Source organism: Artibeus jamaicensis, unplaced genomic scaffold (genome assembly GCF_021234435.1).
Source record: "Artibeus jamaicensis isolate MK-2021 breed Jamaican fruit bat unplaced genomic scaffold, CSHL_Jam_final contig_332, whole genome shotgun sequence".
In the NCBI taxonomy this organism is placed as follows: domain Eukaryota; kingdom Metazoa; phylum Chordata; class Mammalia; order Chiroptera; family Phyllostomidae; genus Artibeus; species Artibeus jamaicensis.
In genome coordinates, this window is record NW_026521788.1 from 4,804,269 (window position 1) to 4,821,518 (window position 17,250).

Consider the following 17,250-nt stretch of genomic DNA (forward strand, 5'->3'; position numbering starts at 1 on the left):
AATGAGTAAAGTTAGCTCATTTGCAGGTTATGTAAATAAAATAAAAACTTGACAGAAACAGAAAGCGTAACCAAACCAGTCCAGGAGGAAAAATCTCCCCATTGCATAATAATCATTCTCAAAGGGATACCCTGATACTTTGATAGGAGGGTAGAAATTCATCATTATTAATATAATTATTAATTATCATTAATTATTAATACTACAGGCCTGTCTTATCATGATGGAAAAAGAGTGTTTCAAAAGAAACTCAGAAATAAACTTGATTCTCACCTAGGAATTAAGCCCTCTGTTGGTTAAATAAAAAGCTAGAAATCATGAGAGGCTCCTTATGTTAGATTAGATCAGGAAATACGGAGTCACAAAACTAAGGCTTAGATATTTAGCTGCAGTGTTGATGCTTGCACTGGCTCCCGGCGCCCACAGCATCATGGATGAGATATGAGAAACTTGCAGAAAATATAAATTTTTCTGAAAAATTTTTCTGAGAAAATACAAATTCACACGGACTACCGAGTCCTGTGGAGGAAAAGGGACTACACAGCTACTCCCTTAAAAGGGGAGCACCTCAGAGTGGCTTGGCCACCCTCTCAAGGGGAAAGCGCCCTGACCCTAGCCTAGACAGGCTTTTATTGGGTTTAATTTATGCAGGAATACAGGAACAGCTTATTAATCATTGTCAGGCAGTAAGGATCAAACAGTAGATAGCATACGAAGAACTATGAGGGCCTATTTTGAGTCAGGGTTTATTAGCTAAAGGGCTACAAGACTTTGGGAAACAAACTCATTTCCTGCTCTGACCTTTATCATTTAACTAAGAGCATTCTAGCAAAGCAGACTTCACAGGATTTTACGTATTCCTTCTTAGGTCTGATCACTCAGGGTACCCGCCCTTTCCAGCACAGGGCTGCACCACCCTCGTCATTGTTTCAGGCTTAAGCTCGGCAGAGGAGGCAGATAGTCAAGAAGTTTTCGGAGACTTTGCAAGGACTCAGGGGAGTCAGGGTTTGTCAAAGCCTAGGGGCGAGGATCCATCACCCCCTTTCTCCATAGCCATGGGGTGGTTTCTCCATGTGGTTTATTAATTAGCCTTGTGACCTTGGACAAGTCACCTAAACCCTAACAGACTCAGTTTCCTCGGTTGAATTATGGAGATAATAATAAGTGCTTCATTAGTTGTATAAGAACAATATAAGGTGAATAGCCATGTAAAGCATTTACCAGGATAATTGGCAAATAAGTAAATGCTTGACAAACAAGTAGCCAAGATAATTCAAATACCTACATGTAGTAAATACAGTCAGCTCACTCTGTAATTAATTGGTTTTGTAAACGGTAGCATATTAGTAGGTTAGGATATAATCAAACAGTTTTTAAGTTAAATTCCATACTGTTGAACTACACTGGATGATCATTTTTCACTCTTGATAATGGTGTATAGAGGAGGCTCAAAAATGGCCCAAAACAAAAAGCTTTCAGATTTATCCAACAGTCTCACCTATATAATATATAGCCTGATTCTCTTTGATGAAAAACGTTTTTACTCCAGGAGCACAAAGTTGATTAAGGGATTTTCCTATCTGGTTGCCTAAGTCTTCACATTATAGCCAGCACATCACCCAGAGTAAGAATCACATAAGAGACAGGCGACTTCTCAGTGCTTGTTCAAAATAAGCTTGATCTTATTTTAGGCCCAGTTCTAACAAGGATACCTATCTAAGTTCCCACTGCACAGAAGTTGGGAATATGTACCTTTGAAGATGGAAAATACTTGCTGTTATATATGAGTATGTTGAATACAATGACAAATTATTCACAAATCAAATGAAAAAAATAGATACATTCAGTATTCAAATAACTCAAAAGAGTAGTAGATTGAAGTTATTTGGTTTAGCACAAGCAGTTTTATTCATTTCAAGAAATTCTAAGGAAATTTCTGTATTACATCTCAATGCAATAATTTCATAAACTTAGATCAATGAGAAGATGTTAAATGATATTCAATATGTGCTTTTTAAAAAGACAGGAAAGTGTGTCATAAGTGCATGCACAGTTCCATCCAGAATGGTTGAATTTTTGTGCAGTTTTGGAAATTGAGGGAGTAGATCTTAGTCATCTAGAAAATTTCCCCCTTTTTCACAGAGGATTTTGAGTTGATTGCTGACCAGGTGTTACTGCTGCCGAGCCGCATGGCCCAGATCCCCCTTCAAGTCTAAGGCGCTTAGTCAACTCTAGTGGCAGGATAGGTGGTGAGTCCTCCCTAAAGTTGTTTTTTCTCCATGAGAACCCAAGGGTATGCTTCCTTCCTGGGGCAGCCTACATTTAATGACTCATCCACAAGATGGGTAAAAAAGCCCAGTTGCTCAAGAAGAGCTATTGCATACAGAGGTGGCTGAGTCACTTTTTTTGTTACTGAATCCCAATCCAGCTTCTTATTGTCTAGTCTGCTTTTTTGACTTTTCCCCTAAAGGTGTTTTTTTAAACAGTATCCTGAGTATTAATCTTCATCTCCTTGGGAACAAGACCTATTACACAATGATAAGGACATTGGGAATCTGTGTTTCACTGATCTTTTCTTCTAAAGTTTTACAAGTGAGCCCTGGCAGGTGTGGCTCAGTGGATTGAGTACCAGAATGCAAAACAAAGGGCCACTGGTTCAATTCCCAGTGAGGGCACATGCCTGGGTTGCAGGCCAGGTCCCCAGTAGGGGGTGCGAGAGAGGCAACCATGTTTGATGGTGTGATGTTTCCCTTTCTTTCTCCCTTTCTTCTTCTCTCTCTAAAAGTAAATAAATAAAATCTTTAAAAAAATAAAATAAAATTCTACAGGTGCATACTTTAGAAGAAACCAACAATAAGAAGAGAACTTTTATAGGCTCCTGTCAACAATTTCATCCAGTTTCCTGTATATGAGTCTATATATGGACATTCTGACAGAGCTCAGAATTATAGTAGGAATAAAGTAGTCAGCTGAGAGTGAGCATCATCATAAAAACATGCCCTTATTTCTCCCATATGATGCCTCATTTGCTCCTTTTTCCACCCTACTTCTTTCCTTTACAACTTTCTCTCATGCTCTTTTGAACTAACTTGCTTCCATCTCAACCACTCCCTCAAAGGTGCCATTATAAAAGTCTCCTACAACTTTTAGGCTGCCCAATCCAGTGGTCAGATTTCAGACTTCATTACACATGGCTTAACAATAGCATTATCCACAGTTGGCCACATTCTCTTAAGACACTTTCTCCCCTTGACTTCCAGAATACCAGAAACTCCCGGTTCTCCCGATACCAGTCATTATTATTTCCCAGTTTCTTTTCCTGTTTCCTCCTCATCTAAACTAAAAGTGGCCCAGGGCTTAGTCCTTGGACTCCTCCTCTTCTCTGTCTGCACTTCTCCTTTGGTTATTGCATCCTGTCTCATTTACTGATGACTCACATTTTGTATCTTCAGTCCAGTCCTTTCCTGTGCACTCCAAATTTTTATTATAATTGACAGTTCAACCCCTCCACTTGAATCTCCATTAGGCACCTAACATTCAGCAGGTCCAACACTGAGCTCCTGCTCTCCCTGGTCACATCATCATTTCTTATAGTTTTCTTCATCTTGGATAATGACATCCCCATTACTCCAGGTGCGTAGGCCCCAGATCTTGCCATCATCCTTGACTTCTCTTTTTCTCTTATACCCATATCCCATACTTAAGCAAATCCTTTTGATGCCACCTCCAAAATATATTTAAAATAAACAGAGAGCCTAATCCTTATTATTAACCCCCCAGGTAGCCATACCCACTCATCTAGGTCACTACTATCTCTCAGACGGGTTAGTGTAAGAGCCCTCTAACTGGTTTCTCTGCTCCAGCTCTGTCACCTTCAGTAATGAGAGGGATCTTGTTAACAGCATCACATTACTCCTGATTCTGTAGAGGATCATGTAACTCCTCTGTTCAAAACTCTTCTGTAATTTCCTCTTTCATGTAAAGTGAAAGCTGAAATCCTTACAAAAGCCAAAAATCCCTGAACAGTCTGCCCTCCTCAACTTCTCTCCCAGTCTCATTTCTCTCTCTGTCTCTCATTCTTAATCTGATTCATCTACACAGTGAGTAGGCCTTAATTCCATTCCTTGAACATGCAAATGTAGCTCAGCCTCAGGCCTTTTGCACTTTCCAGTCCCTCTTCCTGGAACATCAGTCTTCCAGATATGCCGTGCATATGACTCACTCCTTGACCTCCTTCGTATTGTTACTCAGAGAGTGACTGGTGCTCTTCCCTGTGTAAAATTGTTGTGTATCCTTTTGATGTCCCTTAATATTGTTGCAGGGAAATGAAGCAACCAGACACCGAGGGTTTCTGGAGTACAAGGTTTATTTAACGTGCATGGGCCCAGAGGAGTCAGTATTCAAATTCTGAGCCCCGAACAAAGGATTCTTAGGGTTTTTATAGTTTACAGGGTCTTCTTATCTATGGAGCAAAGTGGGATATAGAAGCGGAATGAGGAAGTTAGTTCTAGCTATGGGGCAGAAGCAGAGTACAAAGGCTAAATTCGGAGGTCAGTTTTTAACAGCAGGGGTGTTAATCTCAGTCCTAGCTAATGAGCCGTTGTTTACTTAACCCAGACAGCCCCATCATTCTCCCTAGGGCGCCTGGGGCCTGGGCAAATAAAGGTTAAACAGAGGTTCTTCAAAGTTTCCCATATCAATATCTTTCCCCATAACATTACCATTATCTAACAGACTTTGTATTTTTTTTAATCTTTAGTATTTTCTCTGCCTCCTCCCACTAGTGGATCCCTATTATCACACTGATAGTAGGAAGACAAAGATTTTACTCTATTTTATTTATTGCTGTATTCTAGGACACATACTAGGTGATCCATTAATATGGTTGAATGAGTGAGATCAGTTCAGTCCAGAGGCTGTGAGTGCACAGCGTTTCAGAGCATGGGTTGGCAGTCAGAACGCCTGGGCTATATCTGAGCTACCCTATTTGTAGTAACTGTGTTACCTTACGCAAAGTATTTACCCCTGTTTTCTTTCACCACATGCACAATAGGAATAATAATTGTTCCTATATCCTTGCATTGTTGTTGATATTACATTATATAATGAGTGGAAAATGATTAGCATGATGACCAACATGCCTGTGTAACCAGTAGAAAGAAGTCTACGTCAACGAAACCACCTGCTTCAACTGCTTTTACCTACCAATGGTGGTGCCCTGGGAATGATCAACATAATGTAGCTTCTCCTGTCCAGTTTTCTTTAACATCAAGTCAACTGTGGAAGAAAGGTTATATTTAGCCATTTCATCAAAGCTGCAAGAAAAAAAGGACAAAATAAACAACGTATTTCTTGATATAATTTCTGAAAGTCAAACGTATTTATACCTAAGGGTCTGTTTGAGAAATTGAAAACTAGATTCTCTAAGTGTTGCTGCTTATAGAGCATTAGTGACTGTCAGGTGCTTTTGGGGTGCTCCTTATAATCAGTTGACATCATTTCTGAAGCACAGCATTAAAGCCACAATTTAATCAAAATGAAACAATACCTGAAGCTGGTGATTATTTGTATCCCTAAAGCAATGTCTGACTTAATAATCAGTTGTACGCACTGTTACGCTGCATTTAATATGAACTATGTCCCTCTCTATTGTATTCTTCACAACTCAGCCAGAATGAACTTTTGAAAATAAAAGTGGGAAGACTTCCGGTCAGGATGGAGGCATAAGCAAACACAGCTCACCTCCTCACGCAACCACATCAAAATTACAACTAAAATATTGAACCACCATTACTCAGAACCATCAGAAATTGAGTTTAATAGAAATCTAACAATTGCAAAATTAAAGAAATCACATCCATCCAGACTGGTAGGAGAGGTGCAGATGTGGAATGGGCTGGTCCAACATCCACATGTAAATAGTAAAAATTCAGGAGGGATATCTCATGAGTGAGGAGTCCCAATCACACTCCAGGTCCCCCAACCCAGGGTTCCAGTGCCAGGAGATAAGTCCCCATATCTTCTGTCTGGAAAAACAAGCAGAGATTGAGTCAGTGAAAGAAACTTCTGGAGTCCCAAGTAGTTCTTCTCAAAGAATGCTCATACAAACTTAACCAGACTCACTCCCTCTGAGTTCCAGCACTGAGGTAGCAGCTTGAAAGGCACCAGTGACATACAGGGAGAAAGTGAAGCATCTGGCATGAAGGTGAGAGCTGGGGGACAGCTTTCTCCCAGACATAAAGGCAAGCAGAGACCAATGTCCCTTTTCTGAACCCTCCCACAACAGAGTCAAAAAGCCGGCAGACTGGTGCCATATCTGAAACTCCATCAACATGGCTAAAACTGTTTGCCCCACCTTGGAGATCCCCAGAGACTCCATCATACCCCACTTACGGGCCGACCCAAGAATTAAATGGTTTGCTTCACTGAGTTGACTATTTTTGAATATTTTATTTTCATCATGGTAATAGTTTCTAAGATGATAGAACTTACTAAAATGTACACTTTAAGTAGGTGCAGATTATTGTATGCCAATAACACCTCCCAAAACTGTTAAAAATATATTTTAAAGAAATTCAGCTTGATGTTAATTTAAGTGGTCTTGCTTACTTTCATATTTTTTGTTCTTCACAATATTTCTACAATCTGAAAAAGATAAATTTTAATAGTATTAGCAAAAATGACTTTTATCTGTTTAGTAAATAAGTTTTTATTTTTCTCCCCTCTGTAACACACACCCAGGTTCACTCTCCTTGATCCTCTAGGACTGAGATCTGTTTTTTTATCTTCAAAGAGCAAGCTTTCCTTAACTTCTAGTTAGGTGCCTATGTCAGGACTTCTAGCTTTATAGCCTGTGCACAAATCTAGCATTGCTCCAATCACATATTATTAAGCTCTATTGTTTATTTATATATCTTATTTGCTTGATGATCTCCTTGAAGACCAAAGATCCTACTTCATTAGTGTTGCATTTCCAGAGTAAGCAAGAGTCATTAAGTGTTTGTGGGGGGGAAGGGAGGAAAAAGGGGAAGGAAAATAAAAAGGAAAAAATGAAGGGAGGAAAAGAGAGAGAGAAATAGAAAGAAAAAGGAAAGGGGGAAGAAGGCTATACCTCTTTTCTCTGAATTTTTCTTCCCATAAGGAATTCTGTAGATCTCAAGAATATAACCACCTTCAGTCATGCCGTCATATTCTTCACTTGGGTATTCCCAGTAAGAAATCATCTGACTCTGATGAGGAAAAACAAAAACTTCTTTAGCTCACTTCTTAAATGCATCTAATAAGTAGATATTATTATATTTAATTGAGCATGTAAAAGCTTAAATTTACTATAATTCTAAATGATGATAATCTCTTGGTTTTATAGGTTTTTTAGTCCTCCAGTACTTACAGCATTCATAGTCATTTTGGGGCTTGCAGGATTTGATCCTCCGAAGAAATCATGTGTAGTTCCAAGTGCAGATATTAAATTTGCCACTGTTAGTAATAACCACATCTATCTGAAGTAGAATAATTTCTGCCATGGTTAACCCATTACATTTTCATAGCACTCCTATTTTCTGTTAATTTTATCTTCATGTTAAGTAGGGAAATGCTTAGTTTTATTATATTATTTTGTGCCAAAACCTGGGACATATGGATACTAGTAAAGACATTTTAATGCTTAGTATGTTTTCAGTCTTTTTGATTCCTTTCGCTTGAGAATATTTTCTATTTGAAGTGATATTGAATGAAAATTAATTTAAAAGTATTCTAATTTTCTAGCAGAATATTATATTCTTTTAAAAATTATTTTATTTGTTTATCTTTAGAGGGGAAGGGAAGGAGACAGGGAGAGAAATATCAATGTATGGTTGCCTCTCGTTTATCCCTTGGTGGGAACTGGCCTGCAACCCAGGCATATGCCCTGACTGGGAATCAAACAGTGATTCTTTTGGCCAACTTATTCTGAGAGTTCAGACTTGGGGGATGAGGCACTGTGTGAGCATTTGACTCTTGTAGATTCACTCTCAATATAATATGTATTCAAAGCTATCATAATGTTTTTAATATCATTTTATTTAATATTAATAGTCTCCAAGATATTTATTGATTTGAGGTAATTATGTGCATTTATCACCAAGCCCTTATTATATGCAATGTTAAAGGAACTTACCTAAGAAAAAGAAGATAAAAAAGATGAACAGTGAAAGGACAGAAAATTCACAGTTATTAAGAACCACACCTAAAACAAAAACAAACTAAGAGAACAGCTAGATCAGGAGCAGAACCATAGAAATGAAGATCACATGGAGGGTTAGCAACAGGAGAGTGGGAGAAGGAGAAGGGGGGAGAAGGTACAGAAAATAAGTAGCATAGATAGTAGGTAGAAAATAGATGGGGGGGCAAGAATAGTAGGGGAAATACAGAATCTAAAGAACTTGAGACACGTGGTCATAAACTAAAGGGGGGAATGGTGGGGGAGGGGTGTGCAGGGTGAAGGGGAATGAAGGAGGGGAATAGAATAACTGTAATGGCATAATCAATAAAATATATTTAAAAAATAAAATAAATAAAAGCTACTTCTACCTTCTCAAAATGCTGCTATAACTAGAGTAACATGTGAATATAATATTAGGAAAGTGTTTGTTCTTTAAATATTTTGCTATGAGATGACCTATCAAAAGTTCTTAAATAGGCCTTGACATATATAAATGGACAATGTATTGGATGATAAAATAAATTTTTTTTCACAAGTGTTTAGCAATTAAAAGGAACATCAGTATCATGATTTGAAAATGATTGTAGCAATTTCTCTATTCAACCCCCTCATATTTTACAGGTAAGAAATAGCAACTAGTTCTTAGAAAATTTAATGGTGATTTCAAGTTGACCGAGTGCTATTGTTTCGATGATCAATCTTTCACATAATTGTTTTACCAAAATTGGCAGGCTTTTGCAAGCTATTTTAAAAAGTCAGAAAACATATGTCAAAATCCAAAAAAATATCTGCAACTCTTATTACAAAAGGTTAATTTATTCAATACTTAATTAGCTTTTAAAAATGGGTAAAAAAGGAAATACCAACAGCAACTGAATTGGTATAGTACGTAAAAACATTTCATAGAAATAAAAGCATCTTAAAAGCTTAAGACTTAAAAACATTTGCAAAAATTCTCAATTTCATTTTTCATCAATATAATATAAATTAAAACTACAATGTTGCAACAGTTTTCATCTATTAAATAAAGTCTAATAAGTTACAGTAATGGTAAAGTTATAAAACAGACACTTAAATGTTTGTGAAAGTATAAATATTTGAAAGATCTTTAAGAGGAATGTGACAATACTTACAAAAATTTACAAAATATGAAAATTTAAAATACATGTCCCTTCCAATCCACATTTAGAAATTTAACCTCAAATATAATTATAAATATGCCTACATATATGTATTACCATGTTCATTACAGCACTGTTTATAATAGGAAATATTTGTAACAAATTCAATGCCCATCAGTAGAGAACATAATTGTATAAATTATTTGCAACTACACCACAGAATGCCATGCATATTGTTTAAAAGAAAACAGTAAGGTAGATCTGTGTGTGCTTATATAACAAGTTATCCCAGAGGGATTATAATAGCAAGGCATAGAATTCAATGTATTTAGTGTATATAGTATAGTATATATAGCACCATTTATGAAAATGAAAATGTATAATTTAAAAAGTAAAAATAAAACACCAGAATTGTTAGGCTTTTTTTGTAGTTGTACAATAATACAGGCCAAGAGGACAGTCACAAGATGTATTTGTTATGAGACAAATAAAATGTTTTGGGTTGAAAATAGCTTAACTGATGAGCTTACTTACTATATCTAATCTCTCATAAAAACCAAGTGAGTTCCAGCTTAAATGGGGTTTTCCAACCTAAAATTTTTAACATGTGATCCTTGGAGCAACTGGTTAGCATTTTTTTCTGAGACAATAACTAGGGATTTCACATACACTCAAAGTCAGTAGACCTGAACTGATAATCCTTTCAACTTTTACATTTTGAATACAATTACAATTTACAAGCTTTCTTTTTCCAAATGATCATTTCGACAGCACGCTACCATTTTGCTCTTCTGATGGCAATTATCCTTGTTTCTCAGCACATAAAGAATATCTGACATTAGACCCAGAACATCAAAACTTCCTTTATGTTATAATCACATACAACAAGTTTGAGAACATTCAGATATTAAGCTGGGGGAAAAGCTTCAAGGAGAAGGGATATTTGTCTTCACACAGTTGAAGAAATGCCATGTGGAGAACAGTTTTATATCAATTTGTTTTTAGTGTGCCAGAAATAAATAATTCAATGTATTTTATTAAGAAACTATTGCATACTAGGAGCAATACTTGGAGGTCATGCATGAAAAGATTCTAATTCTATACAGTGAAGATTTGTAGAATCCAGACCATTGGATTCAAGTAAGATTCTTTGAAAAGTGATGAGTTCTTTGTTGACGATGATATTTCAACAGAGGCATAAAACCATTTGTCATAATTCATGTAGAGTACTTAGCATAGTGCCTGACTTACTGTAAACCCAGACTAGAACCCTCAAGACCTAATCTGACCCTCTAGCCTAATAGCTTAGTCTCTTATTTAGCAAACAGTTAGATATAATAGAATCTCTTAAAAATGGATTTTTAAAAACTAAACCACATCTTCACAATCATATTTTGGGAAGGGACAAACCAATATGTAAAGACCAATGAGTAGTGTTTTAACACTCAAACCAGAAGGCTTTGATCCAGTATTTCAGGAATGCATAATTTTATAACATCTATTGACTTCATTAAGTAATTGTTATTGTAAAGTGAGGGCATCTGACCAATAGTTTGAGTTATCAAACATTCCAACAGCCCAGTCTCATACATGTGCTCGAAGATGTTCAGGGGCAGGATGACAAGCTCTAAGATAATAACAGTAAGTAGTATTTTCAGAGTGCTCACACTGCTGGGCACTACCTGTTACATGTACAAGTGGGTTACCTTCGCTAAGATGGTTTCCTCTCCTATAAAACAGGGCCAGTAATAATGCATGTCCTGAAGTTATTACGAGAATTCATCAAGATAATAAAAGTAAAGTTCTTAACAGCATATTAGCCATCTAGTAAACCCTGGATAAATGCAGTTATAATTAGTATCATCTCATTAAACACTCATTCTAACTCGATGAGGTAAGTAGCATTATACTCTTCATTTTATAGATGAGCAAGCCAAGGCTGAAAGAGGACTTCCCCAACCTGTGTGTAGAAAGCAATTGAGCTCGTATTTGACACTAGGAAGTCTATCGGTAAAGACTATGTCTTCTCCACTATAAATGTTTCTTTAGGATGAGCTTAGGCCAACATTTATAAGGAACTACTTAGGATATCCCCAGAGAGAGTTACTTAGTTTAATCCAAACATTATTTGAGGTGTTTATAATTTGAAAATAAATGTTAGTAGCCTATGAAGTTTAATCAGTATTTTTTAAAATTTATCTTTAGAGGGGAAGGGAAGGAGAGAGGGAGAGAAATGTCCACGTATGGTTGTCTCTCATGTGTCCCCTGCCGGGAACTGGCCTGCAACCCAGGCAAGTGCCCTGACTGGAAATCAAACCGCGATCCTCTGGTTCACAGGCCCACGTTCAATCCACTGAGCTGCACCAGCCAGGGCTAACAAGAGTATTCTTAAAGGTTAATTCAATAAGTTGGTTCACGTGAAATTAAATTATTCAATGTAATATATCAATACACCCAGTTCATATGACACTAGAGCACTGATCTATTGTTTCTCAAAAGGGAGAATAAAAGATACAACACTTTCCTATTAAACATCTATGACAAAAATGCCAAATTAATAAACAGATTTGTCATCTACTAATCAAGAATTTTATGTAGTTATAAAAATAGAAGAAAAATACATCAAATCTCAGAAGAATAAAACCTAATTCAAGTAGACACACTTATATAGATCAATATATAACAAATATTTCTGTCTTTATAAATTCACCCTGGCTGGTGTAGCTCAGTGGATTGCACACAGGCCTGTGTGAAGCTAAGGATCGTCGGTTTGACTCCCAGTCAGGGCACATGCCTGGGTTGCGGGCCACGTCCCCAGTAGTGGACACACAAGAGGCAACTACACGTTGACATTTCTCTCCCACTCTTTCTCCTCCCTTCCCTTCTCTCTGAAAATAAAAAAATATTTTTCAAAATGCACAGTTGGATTAAAGAAAAAATGAACCTGATAATTCAAATATCAATTTTGCTCAGCACAAATTATGTTCATGGTCCCCTAAGAAATATGATTATGTTCCTCTGGGAGTTTAGTATTATCATTAATCTTGCATTACTTCTTATATAAAAAACTTCAACAATGGCCAAATTACTCATCTACTGATTAAATTGATATAATGTCTTTAATATCCTCACATCATCAAGATGTAAAATGAACATCTAAAAATTAAATACTGCACTCAATTTGACATACTATTGAGTTGTCAATTTTTAAACAGATTTTATTATTTGTTTTTAGAGAGGGGAGAAGAGAAAGAGAGGGAGAGAAACATCGATGTGGGAGAGATATGTCTATCAGTTGCCCCTCCCATACCCGCAACTGGGCACTTGGCCTGCAGCCCAGGCATATGCCCTGATTGGGAATCGAAATGGTGACCTTTTGGTTCACAGGGCGGCACTGAATCCACTGAGACACACCAGCCAGGGTGTCAACTTTAACTTTTAACAATCACAAATATTGGCCAAAGAAGTTGTGTTGATTAAGAATGATTTAGAAAACATTAAAAATGATTCTTGATGGCTTAAACATATAAAACTGTTGAACTAAAAGTATAATGCAAGTTATTATGTAGTATGGCTCAAATAAAGAAGCCTAAGATTTTAAAAAAAGTTCTCTTGCATAAATACAATGCTTAAAATGTTCAGACTAGATAGTTAGACAACCGCCTGCAAATACACGTAATCAGCAAGGCTTCTTTATATTTGTCTTTGACCAGGGTCTCTAACCTTAAAGATAATAGTCTAGTTAATATACAAAACCCAACCCTGCCCTTTGAAAATGTATGAGGATGTCTATGTTCCTGAGTGCTCACCACAGTGCCTGGTGCCCTGGAGTAGCGGGTTGTGAGGGAGCAATAAGCTTTTCTGGCTCCCAAGACTCTACATGTGTCTGAAGGAGAAGGCAGTGAGCGACAAATCAACAACTGAATCAACAAAAGCAAACTAAGCAAACAACCAGAACAAGAACAGAATGATAGATATGGAGATCATTTGGAGGGTTATTAGCTAGGAGGAAGAAGAGGGGGAATGGGGGAAAGGGTGTAGGGATTAAGAAGCATAGTTGGTAGGTACAAAATAGACAGGGGGATATTAAGAATAGTAATGGAGAAGCCAAAGAACTTACATGCATGACCCATGGACGTGAACTAAGCATGAGGGGGGGTGTTGCTGGAGGGAATGGGGGTACTGGGTGGAGGGGGCAAAGGGGTAAAATTGGGACAACTGTAATACTAGTAATCAATAAAATATATATTTTTAAAAAGAGTCTAAATTGAATTTTATGAGACTCTCCTGCTGATCTTCATGTGAGTAGCCACTGTGCTGTTATATGAAGCATCTGACATTGTGCAGCAAAGAAATATTTATGGAGAAGCCCAATCAACTACTTATAGGATGAGGAGTTTGTGAGGCAATATTATACTCTGTTGAATAAAGCTCCAGAATATTTACACAGGTTTTATGGCAGGAATTCTTTCTATGTTCATGGTGGAGTAGATGCTAGAGGAAAGCACCAGGAGGCTGTTTATGGGCAAAATGATATACACCACAAAGTGTTGTCTCTAAACTTCAGTAAATGTCATGCCAAAATTTGTCATGTGGATGCTCACGCAACATTGAATGATGGAGTAGTTTTCTGTCTAATGATGGACAGCCCGAGAGGAAGTTTATGCAAAACTTGGTTCTGGCTCCTGAGGCATATGTTCCAAACAAGTTTTACATTCCCAATTATATGCTTTGTTATAAGGAAGAAGTATTTGGTGACTCTAAACCACAACCTGATGAAGAATCAGAAGATGAAGTAGGAGGACAAGAAAAAAAGCAACCACCTCCAGAACCTGTACAAGAAAACACTAAAATGGTGGATACTATGAAGCTCAGCCTCTGACTAATGGCACAGGGAGCCTTTGGAAGCATCCTCTCATGAACCTGGACCTGACCCAGATTCTAAAACTAAGACAGAAGAGCTGAAACCAGCAGTGAGGGAGAAGAACTTAAAAGAATTAGAGGAGTCTGCTTCTACTACAGCCAAACCTGTTTTTCTGCCCCAGGAACCACCAAAGCTCAGAGTTGAACTAATAGTTCTGTCTCGGTCACCTCACATGCATGAGCAATGAACTAGAGAATGGCCTGGTTTCCCTCCTAGAGAATCGAGACTAGGCAGTGTGTAGAAATAGAACAGAATAAATACAACAACCATAGAATAATTTGTTTTCCAGTCAGTCATCAACTTTTTTGGTAATTTGCCACATGATATGATGAAAGTTAACTGAAAGCATTCTTCATGAATTTTGGAAGCATTATGGAATTTCGCATGGACACCAGAAGTGTTTGGCAAGCTTCCAAATTTTGGTTTTGTGGGTTTTTTAAAAATTTAATTTATTTATTTTTAGAGAGAGAGGAAGGAGAAAGAGTGGGAGAGAAACACCAATGTGTGGCTGCCTCCCACCGTCCCCCACTGGGAACTTGGCCTGCAAACCCAGCATGTGCTCTGACTGGGAATCAAACCAGCAACCCTCCGCTTCACAGGCCCACGCCCAATCCACTGAGCTACACCAGCCAGGGCTGGTTTTGTGGTTTTTGATGACTCTGAACCAGTTCAGAGACTCTTAACTGCAAAACCAATTATATTTAAATGGGAAGTGCATTTAAATGTGGAAGAGAAAAAAATAGAGCCACAAGAGTGAGAAACTAGAGATGGTGGTGATGATCAGAGGGATTTTAGGCACAGCAACTGAGGTCTTGGTGGTCCACATGGAATAGTGGGTAATAGGATGACATGTGACCAGGATGGAAGAGGACCTCCTCCAAGAGGCAGCATGGCAAAAAAAAAATTGGCTCTGGAAGAGGAACCGGGCAGATGGAAAGTCACTGCACAGGACAGTGTCGGTGAGGCCCACCCCCCCCACCCATTGGCAAAATCTTGGTGGTCGTACATTCTTTGTGGTGTTTGCATTCCTGTTAATTTATTTGGGCTTAGGTTAAGGATGTGACATGGCCTTTTTTTATCATTCCTTTGATGTGAAAAGCATCTTTGGTTTTGAATTAAACCAAGGTGAACATTATTTCCCCAATTTCAAAGTGAGATTCAATTTGTTAATTTATAAATCTAGGCCTGGAGAATTAAGGACTGAGGAATGACCATATCTTAAACAATTTACAACAAAATGAACTTCTTAAAAGGACATGCCCAACCGATTTCAGGTCCTATGAGTAAAAAATAATAATCCTGTCCTCCACATTTCATTTGTGTTACTATTTCTGCCTATTAACATTGGAGACACAAACAGTACAATAGGAAATCTTGCATTTTTTCTTAGTTCCTCCCAAAATACAAACCAACAGAAACTTGTTATGCATGCATCAAAATGCTCTACTGTGTACTCTGAACACATTAACATTGACATCTACAATAGGAGGCAACAGGGGAAAAAATCTTTTATCATTTTTTCCAGGATAGAGGAGTTTGAGAAATGAGGGCATTTTATTTTCTTGCTTTGACGAGACTGCAAGTATAGTCCAGAACTTCAAATGCTTTGCTCTTAAAAACTAGACCAAATTTAGTGGCTCTATATCTCAGATTTTTCTACCTGCCCCTTTTCGGTACAGGGATGGCTGGCTACTCAACAAACTCCCCCTCCTCTTTTTCATTTCTCTAAGCTGTGTACAGTGAAAGTTGTCTTCACTGTATTTTTATTCTCTAGTGATGTAACAAGCATGATTCTATTAATGCATCATTCTATTAATACATCATTCCAGCTTTGCTGGTAATTTTGTACCATAGAGTGTATCAATTGCTGTGCTGCAAAGCCAAATAGCTGCAAAACATTGAATAATCAGTGAGGTGTATAAAACTGCAGTATCTTTAAACTTAGTAAAGTTAACTAGTATATTATTTACCTTGTTCTTTAGTTAAGAGCTTTGTGTTCTCGGTGGGACAGAGTCTGGTATGTCTGGGAGGGAGAGGGAATGAGGCAGGTATTTGAGTAAGTCTCTTGTTCACTGTTCTCTTAGCCTGAATGTGAACCTGGAAGCAGATCACTTGGGAGGTGCTTGGAAAAGTCAATCAACCTGATGTACATTAATAGTGTTATTTAAAAGCAGTCAGATTCCATTAATGGCAAGTAAACCCAAAGTGAGGACACTGCAATTTTCAGCTTAACAATAACCCACAACCTTAGGACCAACTAAGGACACTGCAATTTTCAGAGAAAAGAATAGCAGTTCTTAAGTGTTTGCATTTTTTATTTTGGGGGGAGAGAAATGTCATAAATTTTTTATAATTCTTGAACTGATGTCACCAGTCAAGTGGTTCTGAATTTAAGTTGGGGACATATCTTTTATTTGAGCAAATTTTGCGGCTACTGGATTACTGTCTGTCTTTATTGCAAGTTCTAGTAAACAGCAAGAATGTCAAAGGACATCTAATTTATGCCTGAAGTAAATAACCAGTGTCTGACATTTCAAACTTGGAGTGGGGTCAATAAATGTGACCATTAAAGCTGCTTGTTAGCATGGAAGATGTCTTTGTTCTATCTTGGTAAAAACAAAAATGCACTTGACATAGTAGCAAACTAGTTTTGAATCATGAAAGCTGTTTGCCATTTTGTAAACTAGCAAATAATGCACATATTTTGTTTTTCATGTACTGGACAAAATAAGTAAAGTTAAATCTGTTCCTTTGTTTCCTTTGAATGAGGTCCTCCATGTTTAAGGAAGAGTCTTGCCCTATTGCATATATTTTGGGGAAACGCATCTATAATAATTTCCACTTGGGGGGGACTTAAGGATTCTTCTTTGTCCCGTTTAAAACACTTTTCACATTTTCTGTGTATAGTACTCGAAGTTCTTACCAGAAAATTAATTCTGAGTTTTGAAGTCTTTATCAAACTACATTTAAATTAATGCTTTATTGTCGGTTTTTTACAGTATATT

General features: G+C 37.4%; 1 protein-coding gene across 1 annotated transcript in view; it reads right to left on the reverse strand.

The window, feature by feature from the left end:
* LOC119057753 (lipase member K-like) overlaps window positions 1-17,250 on the reverse strand; it is an 87,510-nt gene that overhangs the window by 53,734 nt on the left and 16,526 nt on the right. Inside the window, exon 7 of the mRNA XM_053663984.1 lies at window positions 7,112-7,229. Within this exon, the coding sequence (XP_053519959.1) occupies window positions 7,112-7,229 (118 nt within the window). The remainder of the gene's footprint in view (window positions 1-7,111; window positions 7,230-17,250) is intronic.